General features: G+C 32.8%; 2 protein-coding genes across 5 annotated transcripts; both read right to left on the bottom strand.

Moving 5' to 3' along the window:
- Nucleotides 1–71: 71 nt before the first annotated feature.
- Nucleotides 72–2,594, bottom strand: LOC112091832 (mitochondrial inner membrane protease subunit 1-like). 2 transcript variants are annotated; one of them, XR_002902318.1, is made up of 6 exons: nucleotides 2,428–2,594; nucleotides 2,101–2,334; nucleotides 1,698–1,808; nucleotides 1,405–1,470; nucleotides 658–976; nucleotides 72–425 (listed from the first exon to the last, which is right to left on the bottom strand). XR_002902318.1 is itself a non-coding variant. In XM_024166409.1 (5 exons), the coding sequence occupies exons 1-5, from the start codon at nucleotides 2,581–2,583 to the stop codon at nucleotides 941–943; spliced, it is 603 nt and encodes a 200-aa protein (XP_024022177.1). In that variant the 5' UTR covers nucleotides 2,584–2,594; the 3' UTR covers nucleotides 527–940. The 2 variants fall into 2 exon arrangements, 1 of the variants encoding a protein (XP_024022177.1); XM_024166409.1 differs by lacking the exon at nucleotides 72–425 and having other exon boundaries at nucleotides 527–976.
- A 7,996-nt stretch (nucleotides 2,595–10,590) lies between these two features.
- On the bottom strand, nucleotides 10,591–13,721 carry LOC21386417 (transcription factor bHLH144). Of its 3 annotated transcripts, XM_024166406.1 has the most exons (5): nucleotides 13,581–13,721; nucleotides 13,197–13,340; nucleotides 12,812–13,000; nucleotides 11,001–12,030; nucleotides 10,591–10,907 (listed from the first exon to the last, which is right to left on the bottom strand). In XM_024166406.1, exon 4 carries the CDS (start codon nucleotides 11,749–11,751, stop codon nucleotides 11,026–11,028), a length of 726 nt encoding a protein of 241 aa, XP_024022174.1. In that variant the 5' UTR covers nucleotides 11,752–12,030; nucleotides 12,812–13,000; nucleotides 13,197–13,340; nucleotides 13,581–13,721; the 3' UTR covers nucleotides 10,591–10,907; nucleotides 11,001–11,025. The 3 variants fall into 3 exon arrangements, with proteins under 3 accessions (XP_024022174.1, XP_024022173.1, XP_024022172.1); XM_024166405.1 differs by having other exon boundaries at nucleotides 10,591–12,030; nucleotides 12,812–13,018; XM_024166404.1 differs by having other exon boundaries at nucleotides 10,591–12,030.
- Between the last annotated feature and the right edge of the window lie 2,532 nt (nucleotides 13,722–16,253).

Below are 16,253 nucleotides of genomic sequence, written 5' to 3'. Positions count from 1 at the left end.
TGATTTTTATTCCTTACTATTAATACTTTTTTTAATCAAATAACTATATGAACAAAATGGTACTAATCAAGAGTAAAAGAGTAAAAATTCAAACTTATATACTTTAAAGATAAGTTCAACGATTTTATCAAAAAAAAAAAAAAAAAGAAAATGCTTTGACTTGGTTAAACATGACATGTGAATTCTCTAACATGGACTAGAGAAAACACAACATGGAATCCACTACAATTTTACTTATCCATGTGCAGGACTTTGCTATGCATCATATTTCATAAGAACCCAACATGTTCCAATCAATTATCCTGGATTACCAAATATGCATCCACATTTTGTTTAAGACGATTCTCAGTTGTCTGAGATAGTCGTTTCCTTGAAGCACATTTGAAATTGAGATATTGCGCTGCAGCGATTTATCACCATTGAACCTGAAAAGTGAAGTGCAGAAGGGCCAATTGATCCCAACTCATAGCTACAAATCGTTTGGTAAGACAGAAATAGAATCATGTACTTAGTACTCATTTAGAAAGAGAGGATAAAATGAATAAATAACGCGCAATACAAATACGTTTGGTCCAATCAAATTGCCCATCTAGGCATAGTGAAAATCACTCCTGTAGAACATGAAATGATTTAATCTAATCACTAGCAATTACTAACCATGTAAAGGGTGAAAGTTTCCCGTTTCACCTTGAAACCGGATATCAGAATTAAGCATGTGCTCCTAAAAATCCTGAGTTAAGCTCGTAACGGAAATGTTAACGAAAAAACCGAAAATGCATTGATGTAAAACAACTCTATTGGAGGCGCCTTCATCCAATCTTTGCAAAATTTTAGCCGCGGAATATGCTTCAATTTATGATTTGTACTCACACCAGGATTAGTCAGGCGCAACAACCCTGATATTTCCTAAAATTTTTGTTTTGAGCTTCAAATGTCTTTTCTAGACTTTTGAGATTCCTTCAGCTGAAGACAAACCCTGCACACAAATCAAATTATCATCAAATTCTAACTCCTTTTGCTTCAGAAAACACGAACTTAATAAAATTTCTATACTAGGATACTAAAAGCAGCTTCAGGATACAGTCTCCGGATTACGCACCAAAGCATAATATGTCATGATTAGAAAATGAACTCCAAGATGAGAAAAACTTAACAACAACCACCAGGAAACCTGCCAAAATGGGTGGCACGATGCTTGAATTCTTTGCCAAAATGTCTCCGATTCAAGACATCCCAACGGGGTGGTTCGTCGTTCGGGTTACAAGAAAATGCTCACATAATGTTCGGATTATAGCAGAACATGAAACATCAGAACAACAAACATTCTTCTACTATAACTTTTCTCTCTTCAACCAGCCAAAAAAAAAAAAAGGCCATTATATAAAGCGTGCTTAGTGATTGTACCTTATCCGAGGCTGAATCCTTCACGCTTCTATTCCTCAATGAACCAAAATCTTTAGGAGGCCATATCTATTAAACCCAAAAGGTAAAAGAAATGAGATTTCTCTTCTTGTAAGATGATTAGAGTCCAAACAAAACTTCAAGGCAATCTAAAAAAGAGACAATATCTGATATCTACAATCTAAGAATATGAAAACTAATTTATGTTATACCATAAGAATTGGTTACCTAGTCAATGCATGGTAAATAGTAAAATGTTTGAAAAAAGAGAATGACACAAAGGAAAGAGCACATACCCTCCAGAAGATTTTTCCTTCAAGAAGACCATAAGGAACCGCCCCGTATTTCCTTGAATCCTTTGAAACATACATATTGTCTCCCTCTATCCAAACATGTCCCTTTGGAACCTTTAATATATATATATATATATTTAAACGAATTACAAAGTCATTAAACTCAAAAACCAAACATAACTAATGAAAAGCCACCTAAAACCCGTAATGCATAAACCAAAAACAATTATCAAAACCAAAATAAATTGTACAAATAAACTTGACAAAAGATCAAACACTTGGTGGACCAAAAAAGAGAAATTCAGGAACCTATATACAACGCAAACGGTTAAAACTTTTCCAAATCAAAACCGAAAATTGGATAAAACCCATCAACCAAAAAGCTCAAAATATTTTGTTTTCATACCACAAGGGTCTCACGCCTATCACTCTTCCCAGGCTCCACAAAGTAGGTAACAGAGTCACCTTCCAAGCCAATCAAGCGCTTGGTCACGACGCTTACGACGCTCCTCGGATTCTCAGGCGACCGTAAGAGGACGATATCGCCCGGGCCCACCAGCCCGAACCGGGTCGAGATGCGCTCGGCCAGGACCAGATTGCCTGCGAGATCAAGAGTCGGGAGCATGCTGGGACCGTGGGTCTGCACACACAGGATTATTAGAGTTTGTCCTTTTTGGTCATTTCGCATGCCGGGTGTTTAGAAGGGGCGGGGATTGTATGAGGGAGGACTTACCAGAGCTACAGTGCAGAGGTGGGTGTTGATGACGTGGAAGCCGCAGAAGCAGTTAGTGGCTAAGAAAGTTGCATCGCGGAATACGCTTCCCTCTTTAAAGAGAGAGAGGATTTCTCTGATTGCGGCCTTTACACCGCCCGGGTTTCTCAGCGCCATAATTTCTCTTGTGTTTTGCTAAGCAAAAACAGATGTTTGATATACCAATGTGGTTATGAAAAGTTGTTTATGGGCCTTTCTGATGAGCGTGGGCCTCAATAGGGTGAACAGGGGAGCCCAACTGTTTAAAAATTTAGATGAGATAAAAGAGAGAAATACACGAATGGAAAAAGAGAGAATGCACGGGTCTTTTTACACTTGATTAATATTTTTTAATTAAAGAATTATATTAGTAAAAAAATATTAATAAAAAATAAATGATAAAAATTTTAGAACAATGCATTCAAAAATGAATTCACCAGTTTTCTCGTACACAAATAAAACTCAACACTTCACATTTATGCCATCAATGGTGTAAACTTCACACTTATACTACTCAATTCACAAGAAAATATCTAAGATATTAAAGTTACCTTATGGAGTACGTACTATTTTTTTTCTCGAAAAAGATGGCCAAATATATGAGGGTTTGTTCTTTTGGATCAAAATTTAAAAAAAGTTTGAACTCAAGTTACAATTTTATTTAAATTCATATTCTTTTGTAAAATTTGAGTTTGAATTTGAATTTGTGGCTAAAATTTAAGTTCAAGTTCTCCCTTCAACTCAAGTTCTTAAACTCAGACTCAAGTTAATGAACAATATTTTTTCTATTCTTAAAAACACCATAACTTTTTCGTTTTAATTCCGATTGAAATGATTTTTTTCTATGCGTTCACAACGAAGAGACGAATAAAATCCCATCCATATGCCCTATTAAAATTTTCCATCACTATTGAGTTTTTATTAAAATATTATCTAAATACAAATTCAATTTTCTATGCGTTTTAATTCGACTTTATATACTTTTTTTTTTCTAAAAAAAAAAAAGATAACTTGTTTAGATTTGATTTTTGGAACAAACATTGTATTCAGAGTAATCGTACCGTAAAAAGCTCTTTTATTTTGTTGGGAAGCTTTCAAAGCACTTAAATTTCTTACGTTGCTAAGCTCAGCAACTGGAAGTACTCGACCGAGCAGAAATTTGCTCTTTTGCTCGTTTGCTCTTTTTTTTTTTTTTTTTTTTCCCTGTTAGGAAGCATTGAAACGGTAAAAGTTATCATGTTATTATAGATGATTTTTTTTTGTACAGCTATTTATACTTTTGTTTTTTGACATTAAACTGAGTGTTAAATATATCAAATTCTTAGCATTGTTCTCTTAAGCAAGTTTATATGAATATGATTTTGTTGGATAACTTATGATTGTTAATTTGACATTGGAAATCTCAATCCTCAAACAAGCCTACTTTGTTTTGTTGGTGTGTTGCTTTCAAAGTTCAAAGTTGGGATTTATACCCGTGATTTTTCAAAGTTCCATTGATGGCCTCTATGTTACTTTCAAAGTTGGAGACTTGGAGTGCTCTCTCTCTTTCTATTCTCCTTTTTTTATTTTTACTTTTCTTTTATTTAGTTATTTATTTTATTATTATTATTATTATTATTATTATTATTATTATTTCTGATCAACAATAATAATCTGTTGTTTTATACTGAATATGTTCAACTAGAGTAAATATGCTTCAATGAATTTCATCACTTCACACATACACAGAGGAAAATCCAGAAATATTGTTGACCACAAATTTGTGGTCCACGATTTTTTTTCTATATGGACTTGTCTTGAACAATAAGGTATATAGTAAAAACCTTTCGTATGATAGAAATGAAACTTGTGAGGAATGTGAATAATGCAGTGAAGCCGTCCAATTTATTATTTGTCAAATGCAGAATATATAATTTTCTATTAAGAATTAGATGCGCTAATTTTATATTATCAAAAGCAAGAAAAATTGCAAAAAAGAAATCTAACAAAAAATAAACATGTAAAATTTATAAAGGTTCGCTTCAATATATAATTACATTTTTTTTTTTTTATAAATTATAATAATTTGTTATGATAAAAAGAAGTTGAAAATCACACGCCTCATAACTCTCTTTATTTTCTCTAACCTATCTAATTAATTTAAGATTGACGTCTCTTTTATTATAAAAAAACTAGGACAACGAATTTATAAATATAAAATCTCCAAACTAACCTTAAAGCCGATTTCTCTACACTTAACATTTTGTACACTCTCGTGATTTTTTTTTTCCCTTACAATAAGTCATAGGTATCCCTTTTCCTAAGAACTCTTTGTTATAAAATAAAATAGGAAAGACAAAGATGTAACCTCCAGCCATAGTTGATCAAGAAGAAAAGAAAACTCAACACCTCATATCTTCTAGTCTATTCCACTTCTAGAGTGCCTTACAGATAGAAATGCACAGGTAATAAGTTATCAGATATGATTAGGCTAGAGACTATTTATAGAATAGATTCACCTCCTTCCATTAAGAGGGTAGGGTGGATACAAAAAGGCTGGGGGCGTTTGGTAGAGAGATTCGTTCCCTGATTCGAATCATGATTCGTAGTTCGTTACAGTATTTTCTCTCACAAAAAATACACGTAAATCGAAAATAGTTCGAATCACATGGTTTGAATCATCCAACCAAACGAACCCTAATTCTTTCATATTAATTACCATATTGAAAGGAATAAAAGCCACCATCAATTCCTATGCGTGTTATGAAAAGTTACTATTTTCAATTACCTATTCATATACCCAAAATAAATCTCCTTCAATATGGAGCATAAAATGAACGTTAATAATTCTAACATTAACGTTAGAATTCTAAATACTCTCTGGCTTTGAATCTATTATCTCTAACTTAGCCTCACAAGAGTTTGTCCCAACCTGTTCTTAAGGTTGATAAATGCCTCCTTAATCAAAGCAATCAGTTCAAAAGATGGTTGATATTGTGCAGGAGGGACCCACCAACATCTTGAAAAAGTGTAGTGAAAGAACATAAAATGGAACTCTATTCTTTTGTCTAATTATCAAGTTATTCTATTTGATTAAACATTTATCAACCAGAAACATTGATGCTGCTTGACAAGGCCTAACATAATTATTGTTGAGTGGATTTAGGTTTTGCTTCCCAAAAGTCAACTTGTGGGAGAGTAATAGTGACCCTCTCACATTCAAAAGGAGACAAAAACTTCTTCTCATTTTCATATTTTGAGGACATACTAGGGTCAAAGAAAGTTTTTTCCCCAGAAAAGTGCATAAAAACATTTTAATATTTCCAGTTAAGCGGGTTTTTAAATTTAGAACTGATGACATGCAACTTTGAAGTAATAAATATAGTGAATACGCCAATAATGACAACTGAATCCGTATCTTTTCCTGTTGTACTTTTTCTTTTTCTTTTTGTTTTTTTAGGAATTCCCATTGTACATGTAATAGTTAAAAACAGTGTACGTCGAGAGATGAAATAGTTAGATTTATGTTACATTAGGCATTAGGCATGGTCAGATTTTAGTTGGGGTCAAACTTTTTCTGGCATTATATATATATATATATATTCTATAAAAAACTTTTTCTAGCAATAAAAACATAAAGATGTGTTTACTAAATTGTAATTGAACGGTGCCTCAAAATGGAAAGAGGAGAGTATTTGAGTCATTGTTTCTATTGCATTATTTTTTTTAGACGATGTCTCGTATGGGATAATTGTAGAATAAGAATATGGCTAATCGCAAGATAATTTTGACCCGTTTAGTTTGTTGATTTGAATTTTTAATTTAAGTTGAGATGTGATTTTATATGAGAATTTTTTACTGTAATAAAAAAATTAAATGTGACTATTTTTAAGAACTTTTTACTGTAATAAAACTCAAATTAATAAAATGAACGGGGCCAATACTAAATAGCATATTTTAAACGGAAATAGTAGAAAATAGGCCAATATAAAAAGTTTAAGATAGTATATAGGCTAATTTTTAGTTATAGAAATTAATAGGTCATAACTTGTCAAGTTATGATTCATAAACAGATAAGTTATGGACAAACTTGTCAAGTTATGATTCATAGCTAGACAAGTTATGGACAAAAACCATCAATAACTTGTCAAGTTATGGTTCATAACCAGACAAGTTATGGACAAAAACAATAATTTGGCATATTTATTAACTTATGTAAACTATTAGCCTATTAATTTTAATTCATCTGAAATCTTGACATACTCTCTCTTTCTCCCTATTTTAAACTTGCTATGGAAGTTTATAGCATAATTTTTAAGTGTAAGTAAATTTTAGCATGGTTCATGATTCTCTACAATATTTTCTCTCATAAAAAATATACGTAAATCAAAAATAATTATAATCTCATAATTTTAATACATGAACTAAACGTTTTCAAATTTTAATTTTTAAAAGAATGCTCTTTTCCAAATTTACCCTTACTTTTCTCCGTCACATTTCATCTGCGCCTCTCTCTTCCGTTCTCTCTCTCTCCTCCTGATTCCTTTCGTCTTCCTCCCGATTTCTCTAGTAGATTCCTTCTCTTGATTCCTTCACTCTCCCAACCGGATTTATCTCTCCTGATTGTCCTCTCTCCCCGCCTTTCTTCCTCTTCCAGTTGGAGCTCCCAATTGCTGACAATGTTGTGACGACCTCCCTTTCGCGATTCCGGCATTGCGAAGATATTAGTAGATCGTCTTTTCGTCTTCTCGTCGCCATTGTTTTCTGGTCGAGCTCCGGAGATCGTCTTGGCGAACGAGTTCTGCAGATCGTCAATCTGCGGAAGATGTCGCGTCTCCCGATTCGCCAATTGGTTGTCGCTGGAGATCCGAGAGATTGACGGCCGTTTGCCACCATTTTTCCTTTTATGATTTCTGCATTTTTCTGTTTTAAGCCGTGATGGCCACCTGATCATTACATAGAGTACATGTGCTTGAATGGTTGGTTGGGTGTGGACTTGATGATCCTGACATTGCCCACTTATTCAAAAACTGATGTTGATTTCGTACTTTCGAACTGTGGAAATATACTTTATTATGCTATTAGAGAATGAGTTCATAGATCTTTGGCACTTGCCATATTTTTTCATGAGAAAGAACTCAATGAACAATATTTTCGAAGTGTGAAGAGGCAAGGATTTGTTCTCCACTTCTTTTTATCACTGTTCTGTACGATGTTGTTCAGTTTTTTATTTAGGTGACAGTTTGTTTTGAGAGTTTGTTAGTTTAAAATCATGATTTTTATTCTATTATAATGTTTTTTTTTATAAAAAATTTAAATTTTAAAAATTAGAATCATTAATCATAATTTTAAACTCATGAACTAAATGTCACTTTGATAGTTTGTGTCTTTTTTTTTTTTTTATGAAATGGTGTTCAGTGTACCGATTGTCCACGACCGGATTTTTGAGTGGATACCATATTTCCAACAATATAGTAGTAATACTATAGTAGTTACAAGAAGTAAATAGTGATTAATTACATTTTTAAATATGATAAATATTATATTTATCGATAAATACTTTAGTAGTTACAATTTAGAATCTGTAAATATTGTATTTACCATTAAATATTTTAGTAGCTAAAATATTGAATATGATAAATACTGTATATAACTGAAAAATATTGTATATATCTAAAAATACTATAATAGTTACCGATTTGAAACTAGAAAATATTGTATTTACTTGTAAATACTTTACTAATTACAATTTTGAATATCGGTAAATATTATATTTACCAGTAAATACTTTAGCAGTTATAAGTTGAAATCTGCTATCTTCACTAGTAAGTATGGTATTTATCAGTAAATATAGTGTTTAGTGGTTGCCGGAGTCAGTAGCGGAATTTTCAGATAAATATGATATTTACTAGTAAATACAATATTTACCGGTAAATACATTGTTAAATAGTCGCCGGAGTCGGTTGTCAAATTTTTAGATAAATATGATATTTACTCGTAAATACAGTATTTACTAGTAAATATAGTATTAAACGGTCGCCGGAATCAGTGCTTGAATTTTCAGATAAATATGATATTTACCAGTAGTAAATACAGTGTTAAACGGTCACCGAAGTCGGTGGCTGAATTTTCAGGTAAATATGATATTTACTAGTAAATACGGTATTTATCAGTAAATACAGTGTTACATGGTCACTGAAAAACAGTCATTGGTCGCTGGAAAACGGTCATAGGTTGCTGAAAAATGGTCTCCAGTCACTAGAGCTGGCCATGGTGGACTTGACTATAATCTACCTATTTTAAAAAATATACTATGATTTACTATTTTTGTAAAAAAAATAGATGTTTAGGGGGGATGAGTGAGGTGGAAAAGGAGGTTTAGGGATATTTTTGGATTTTTAATAATGTCTAAAGCTTAAAATATCAAATTATGCTATAATTTACTATTTAAAAAAAATATGTTATAATTTACTATTTTTAAAAAATATGCTATAATTTACTAATCACTTTACCAATTATGTTATTTCCCTCTTTATCTCTCATCGTAATTCTATATTTGATATAAGGTTTTAAGATTTTTATTCCCTGAAATATAAACCTCATGGAACTCATTTTTTCTCATTTTAAGACAATTCAGATGGGTTTAGACTAATTGACAATGGGAAAAAGAGACCAATACTCCTTAAAATACACAGGTCTTAAATTTTCTCTTTTTATTTTTTATTGATATCTTTTAGTCAAAAAATTATATTAATCAAAAGTGTATTGATAAAAAATAAAGAGAAAAAAAAATCTAATAACAATGCATGATGAGTTAGTACACCAATTTTCTCATTGACCCGATAGTGATAATTAAAATTAATAAGAATCCCATTTCTGAGTATACCTAAGCCAAGAATTTAGATGGACGGAAGTGACTAAATTGGCCTTTTATTGACAATAGTTGGGGCTTAAAAAAAAGAAAAAAAAAAAAAAAAGGAAGAAAGAAACTTATTCGAGCGGGGAACGAGGAATTTGGAAACGGAATCGCCGAAGTGGCATCTCAAAGGAAGGATTTCATGTCCAACGGCTAACCTCCAATAAAGTTTACTAAGGGCCTCAGAACCATACTAACAAACAAAACAATCACAAGGAGACACGGATGAAAAGAATGGATGAGTAGCTAACCTCCTCGTGTTTTATTGAAATGTCTTGTTTTATCTTGTATTTTCAAGAATGTCATGAATATTTTCCATGTTTTAATTTCATATTGCAAACTATTTCGACCAAATTAAATCAAACTTAGGTGCGAAAAAAGACCATTTACATCTTAAACTTGACCAATTCGATCAACTTCATGGTTAATTCTTTTTGCACTTTTTAACTAAAACTAAATTTTATGAGAGGAAGTTTTCAACGTAAAATTAATGAAAACACAAGATAAAATCTAAAACGTAGAGCTTTAAGTAACTGGTGCTTGCTTAAAAATCACTTTGAATTAAGAGACGAAGAAAAGATGCAAAGTCACAAGAAAATGACCAGAAAACACGAAAACTGTCGGGAAAAAACGTAGTGAGACCAAACCAAATTGAACCAAGTGGGACCTAAGGAAGGCACAGAAATGACAAAACAATAGCAAGAAAATGGGCAATGAGAGAGAGAGAGAGAGAGAGAGAGAGAGAGAGGTCTTCAATGGTGCGCCACTATCACCACTACGTATTGGAGGCTTCAAATGGAATGGAGGGGAGGGGACGGAAAAGCACCATCCATGCATGTCAATGATCTCCACGTCCCTACGATTCCAGCACTCAAAAAGATTGAAAAAAGAAACAAAAACAAGCGCATATACGAGCACATAAGCCAGACCAAAGACAGTGACAGAGATTTGTGCCAAGTCATGCTCACATAAAGCATCAGTTCCCATCTTGAGGTCTTTATAGAAAAGAGAGAGAGAGAGAGAGAGAGAGAGAGAGAGAGAGAGGAAACTGGATTCAGCACCAGACACACAATAAACAAACAATATTATGTGTGTGTGCCACAAACCCCACTGCGTATTGGGTCTGCAGGCAATTTGCACCATCCCATGCATACCACTATTATTTTATACTACATTCATGTTCACTGGATTTCCAACTGATGAGTGAAAATGAAATGCAATAAGAGAAAAAAACAGTAAAAGGAAAATTCTGGAGTCAAAAGCAATAAGCATTAGTAACCAAATATTGAAGGAAATTATTTATCATTCCAAGTACTTAAAAAAAGAGGGCACAAGTATATAGTAGTCGAGAGTAGTGGCAACACACAGTACGTAATTACGTTTGCAACTAGAAAAGAGATTAAATATTACATATAGACTCCTTGGATCAAACTTAACTATCTCCACACTTCTCAACAGGCCCAACAATGGGATGCAGTCTCAAATTGGTATACCCCTTTGACGACTGGAATTTCGGAATTGAACCATGGTGCTGAATACCAGCTGTTTTTATTTTCATCAAGCCGACCTGTAGAGGGGGAGAGGGAGATAGTGGAAGAGAGAAAAAACTAACACACCATAACTGCAATAGTAGAAACAAAGAGAGTTCGATAGCAATTACCATTCACCACAACATACTTCAAAGCTCAATCCCTTAAATTACCAACTCCAAGCTTCTGAACTTCAACCTTGAGAGACTTCAAGTACTGAACAGCTTCGTCTAGAACAGTGACAGTAGTCATTTGATTGCCACCAGGTACAATCCCTTTCAGTGCCCTCACCATCTTCTTCATTTTCTGTCGTTTCCTTTCATCATTGCAGCTGCTACTAGCACCGTCAGAAGACCTATGAATTGAAGAAGATGATCTGTTCTTCTTGGTCTTTGAACCATAATTGGAACAAGATTCAGGTGACGAGCTTCCGTAATTGCCATAAGTCCGCGCTGTGCTTACCTCTTCCTCATCATATTTTTGTTCTTCCTCTTCCAAGCTCAGCAATGCATCAATATCATCTGAATCCTCTCTAAGAGTAGATGATATTTCTCTGGCTTCAATATTTGTCTCTTTTCCTCCAAAATTGCTGGGGACATAAGCTGTACCCATGTTTAAACCAGGACTACTAAATTTGTGTGCAATTGCAGGGTGGAACATGATCTGACTGCGATGATCAGTCTGGTCGAAGATAATGAAATTCCTGGGGCAAACTTCAGAGGGTTGAAACTCGATGCCATGAAAGTGTTTCATGTGCATGGGACCTGGAGGTAAATCTGCACCAAAAGCAGGTGCAACAGGGATATGCATATAATTGTTACCCATTTGATACTCAAGGGGAGGTGCCTTCATTTCAGGGTAAAATTGGTTGTCGTTCTGCATCAGGATTGTATTAAAAGAAGGAAAGTAGGAAAGATGGATTTTCAGCTTTGTGAGTGGACAATTATTAGATTTCAACTGGATTTTGAGGTTCCTAACGTGATCACAAGACTATGCAGTGAGTGAGGGTATTGCCACTCAGGTCAGAAGAGCTAAACACTATTACTGCCTTTTTATGTATGAACAAAGCCAGATGGCAGTCCGTCCCAAATCCCAAAGTCCGATGGTTTGGAAAATATCAGACTACGTGACAGGTTTGAGCAACTGACGAAAGTATTCAGCCTGTAATAGCAAGCGAAGAAAACAATCATATAGACATTTACTAACTTCAAACGGATAACAATTAGACGCAATTGAGAGAGAGAGAGAGAGGAGATTGAGTATTCAAGTAATGTAGAGCAGCAAGTACAAATTATTTTGAATTATGAGGAATCATAATGAAAATGAAGGGGGCACAGAATCTCATGATTTGCGATATACTTTTGTGTGAAAAGTTATACCAGTACACTGATCAAACGACAGGCAAAAGCGCAAAACGTATTTTTTCACCCCTCACAGAAGGCTAGGAATTTAAACCATCGACAATCACATCTTATTTGCATGCTCAATAAGTCTCTTTGCACACGACAAGAATACAAGCAAGCAGTCAGATTTACTTCCACTTTAACAAATGCTCAATAAATGGCTATCTAACACGCTAGGCCAACTGCCCTCAGTCAGAAAACAAAGTAGTAGAGTGCTTCGAAAGACTAGTAAGGAACTAAATAATAAAGTCCTTTAAGTATGTAATAACTATTATTTCTTTATTTATAGATCTCTCCATTTTAATAGTTAAGAAAATTCTTTTTTCCCTTCTCAGCTTCCTAATAAGTAAAACATAAGATCACGAACCACAAATAAAAGCATGAGCGACAGATTGGCTCTGTTTCAACATATCACAAGCGCTCAAGAATTCTATTTCCACAACAACACATTTCAAACTTAGCAACATATTACATAGAACCAAAAGCTGAGACATTACAAATAAAAACAATAAGTAATAAAAAAGAAATAACATCTATACCTGGCAAACTTGCATCACTTGGTAGTAAGCAATGATCCCAACACTCATTTTAATCTTTCCAACTTCTTTAACAGCTCGATATCTTTTGATGGTTACTGCAATGAACATTCTCACTCCTCCAACCAGCTTTAAATTCGAAAACCCAACAAGCGAATTCTCAAAAAGAATAAAACTCCAATGGAAGCTCACCTGCAGTGGCAAGTGAAACTGAAATCTCAAACACCATTAGAATAAAAATAAAAAATAATAAAAAAAACACAAAAAAATTAGTAAATAGGGTCACCAATATCTCTATAGTTCTGGTAAATCTTCAAATATCTTTACATGAACAATATTTCAATCTAAGCGTGCAAAACTTTACAATTCTAATAGAAAATCGTCTCACCAAAATAGATCAAATTACAGAATAACGCGAAAGAACACCACCAAGCGAACACATTTACTGTTGTAATTAGCAAGAGATGACGTCCACGGCATCTTGATTCAGTTCTTCAATTCCACTATCATCGGAAAAGGGATCAAACTTTTTCTGTACAAAATAAATAAATAAAAAAAACAAAAATCATAATCAACTCATAGCAATCAATCAAAATTTCTAGAACAAGCATACGAGGAGCTAATCTAATCACCAGTTAAATTATGCTGAAAAAAATATAAATTCTCTTAAACCAAGCTCTGATTTCCTCAAATTTTCTCCTCAACCAAACAGGAAAAAAAAAAGTCTTGATTCCAATCAAACGAAAATGAACGAGAGAAAAAGAAAACCTACGATGTACAGAGAAGATCCAGAGGTTGAAGACGAAGTAGAAGAGTAACGATTCAGTGGATTAGCAGAGGAATTCCCTAGATTTGCGGTTTCTGAACAAGATCTACGACGATAGTCCTTGAGAGAGAAAGTAGGAAGAGAGGAAAGGGGGTGTGGTATTTAATTTTGGGAGGTGTTGGGTGGGATTTATTGAAAGGTGTGCCGGTTTTCAGACAGAGGGGAGTCAAACCCGGAGAGTGTGAGCCGTTGGATTGGGGGGCCTCGGAAATGCCCTCCGTCTATTGCGGATGCAATGCTCGCCGTCCGATCTAGCACGCGTGCAAGGGGGCATGTGGGCCCCACCAGTTTGACGATTTTGCCTAACTGAGAAAAAAAAAAAAAAAGGAAAGGAAAAAGGGGAAAAGGAAGGACTCCCTCCTCGTGTGAATGCTCTGCTTTCATTATTATTGTTCCTTAACATCAATAAATCATTGTTAATTAATTTGAAAAATTAGTCTAATCTTTATCTAACACCACTATTTGTATACTGTTTTTATTTATAAGATCCAATCCATTATTTTATTTGACATAATTTTGGCCTCTTCTATTTATTTATGAGAGCATCCTCTCATGTGTTTTCCGTTGTTATCCTCTTTTAATAACGTTTTTTTTTTTTTACTTAGAATTATAATAGATTATATTTGCAACCCCAAAATATTTCACTTGGGGTAAAACAATAGTATTATTAATTAAGTGTGCATAGATAGATGAGGGTCCGTTGGGAAAGTAGGTTTAAAGCATGTAGTTTGAATCAAAATTTAAATTTTTTTTAGAGAAAAACGTTATAGTAATACTTTTTAAATTTATTTTTTTTGAGAAAAAATACTGTTTAAATTTAAACCTGACTGGTTTGAATCATTTTCCAAACACATCCTGAGTGTTTTTAACTAGTTGAGATTTATTGTCTTTTTTTATGTCTTATGATGTCACTTCAATTGAATTATGAAAACTCATGAATTACTAAAATATTTTTGGTATTTAGTTTTTATTTATGTAGTTAGGTTGTTAAATTTTAGATAAAAGGACACCAATGAAATTGTCTCTACACGAATTTCCAATAGACAAAATTGTTCTAAATTAGGTTTTTATTCATCCAACAAAATCTTGATGGAAAAGGACGACTCGTTCTTTTAATTTATTTAATTAATTAATTAATTAATTTACTTACTTTTTGAAGATAAACAATTTTTTTTTACTAGTTTTACCCTAACATGTAAAATTATAAAATTTACTCCCTCCAAAATTTTCTTTTTACTAGTTTTACCCTAACACGTAAAATTATAAAATTTACTCCCTCCAAACTACACGTCATCTTCACTAGTCTTTTTTTTTTTGTTGAGATTTGTAGATGAACAAAATGACTAATCTAAAATAATTTTTAAATCAAGTTCTCGTTCTTTTGACATCTTAAATGTCATGTAGCAAAATGATATTTGACCTATAGCTAGGGGCCTAAAAATGAGATGGAAAATTTGCGTCACAGGTCCCCAAAGTGTGGCACTTATAATACCTAGGTCCCCGTTTTGAAAATCATTGTATCTAGGTCCGTAAACTTCCAATCTGTTGACATTTGTTAGTTCCTTTTATCTATTATGTCTTTAACCTTACCATTAACCACTTTTTTCACTATACAATTTTAGCATTTTCATTTCATGAGACTTTCACGGGACAAAATTCTCAAATTTGTAGTTGCATTTTTCATTTTGATTTGAATTTGACCATAAAGCCATAATTTTCAATTTCATTTAAAATTCTCAATTCTACAAATACGGTATGACAATAACATTCTACTAGTAGAGTTTTACTTTTTACTGTTAGTATAGTCTGAGAGACGTATTTATTATGTGGGATAAAAAGGGATATTAAACTAATAATTCTATATTTCAATTTTACTCGTAACAAATCATCCAATTTACTCGACATAGACAAGTAATTATTGCACCGCAAGTAAATTTTTCATGGGAGATTAGTTAAAAAAAAAAAAAAAGGATAAAGATGTTCTTATTTTTTGGTTCATTTTTGCTATTATAAAGTAATCTTTGATCCTCAATCTATTTTTGCCATTTTTTCTCAAAAAAAAAAAAAAAAAAAAAACACCTACAGAATCAATAAATTTTTGTATACATCTTCAAAATTTCAATTTCATTTAACATTTAAGACAAGAAATTACAAGCTTATTCTCTTATTACAACATGTCATTTGAAGACCCAACTGCAAAAAGATTTGTTGTGAAAAGGGGAAAATATTTGTTATTATAACTCAAACTTTTTTATGTGAAAGAAAACATTATAATAAAAAAGTTAAATTTAAATTTTTTTAAGAATAAATACTATAGTAAAAAAATTTGAATTGTGAAAAGAATAATGACTCAAATTTTTAAAGGAAGACACAAGTATAACAAGGTTAAATTTCTAAGAACCTAAAGAGTAACTTTCCCGAACGAGATCAACCTTCGTTGTATATGCAAATACTTATTAATTAAATTATGATATAGATTTATGTACGTATAACAGGGCACAACGATGAATTGGACAAGATATTTATGATGCCACATAATAATATTAGTCAAATATTTCTCTTCGAATATATATATATATATATATATATATATATATATATTTGTTCAATATTTTCTCG

This window comes from Morus notabilis, unplaced genomic scaffold (assembly GCF_000414095.1).
Source record: "Morus notabilis unplaced genomic scaffold, ASM41409v2 Scaffold916, whole genome shotgun sequence".
NCBI lineage: Eukaryota > Viridiplantae > Streptophyta > Magnoliopsida > Rosales > Moraceae > Morus > Morus notabilis.
Note: the sequence above shows the minus strand (reverse complement) of the source record. Positions and strands in the feature narration are given on the sequence as shown.

Bases quoted from the DNA above. Each gene is read 5' to 3' on its own strand.
- LOC21386417 (XM_024166405.1), bottom strand. From the start codon at position 11,751: ATGCAGAACGACAACCAATTTTACCCTGAAATGAAGGCACCTCCCCTT.
- LOC112091832 (XM_024166409.1), bottom strand. From the start codon at position 2,583: ATGGCGCTGAGAAACCCGGGCGGTGTAAAGGCCGCAATCAGAGAAATC. The intron at 1,809-2,100 runs GTATGAAAACAA...TATATATTAAAG, and splicing joins ATAGGCGTGAGACCCTTGTG to GTTCCAAAGGGACATGTTTG. The intron at 977-1,404 runs GTACAATCACTA...ATTTGTGTGCAG, and splicing joins AGGATTCAGCCTCGGATAAG to GGTTTGTCTTCAGCTGAAGG.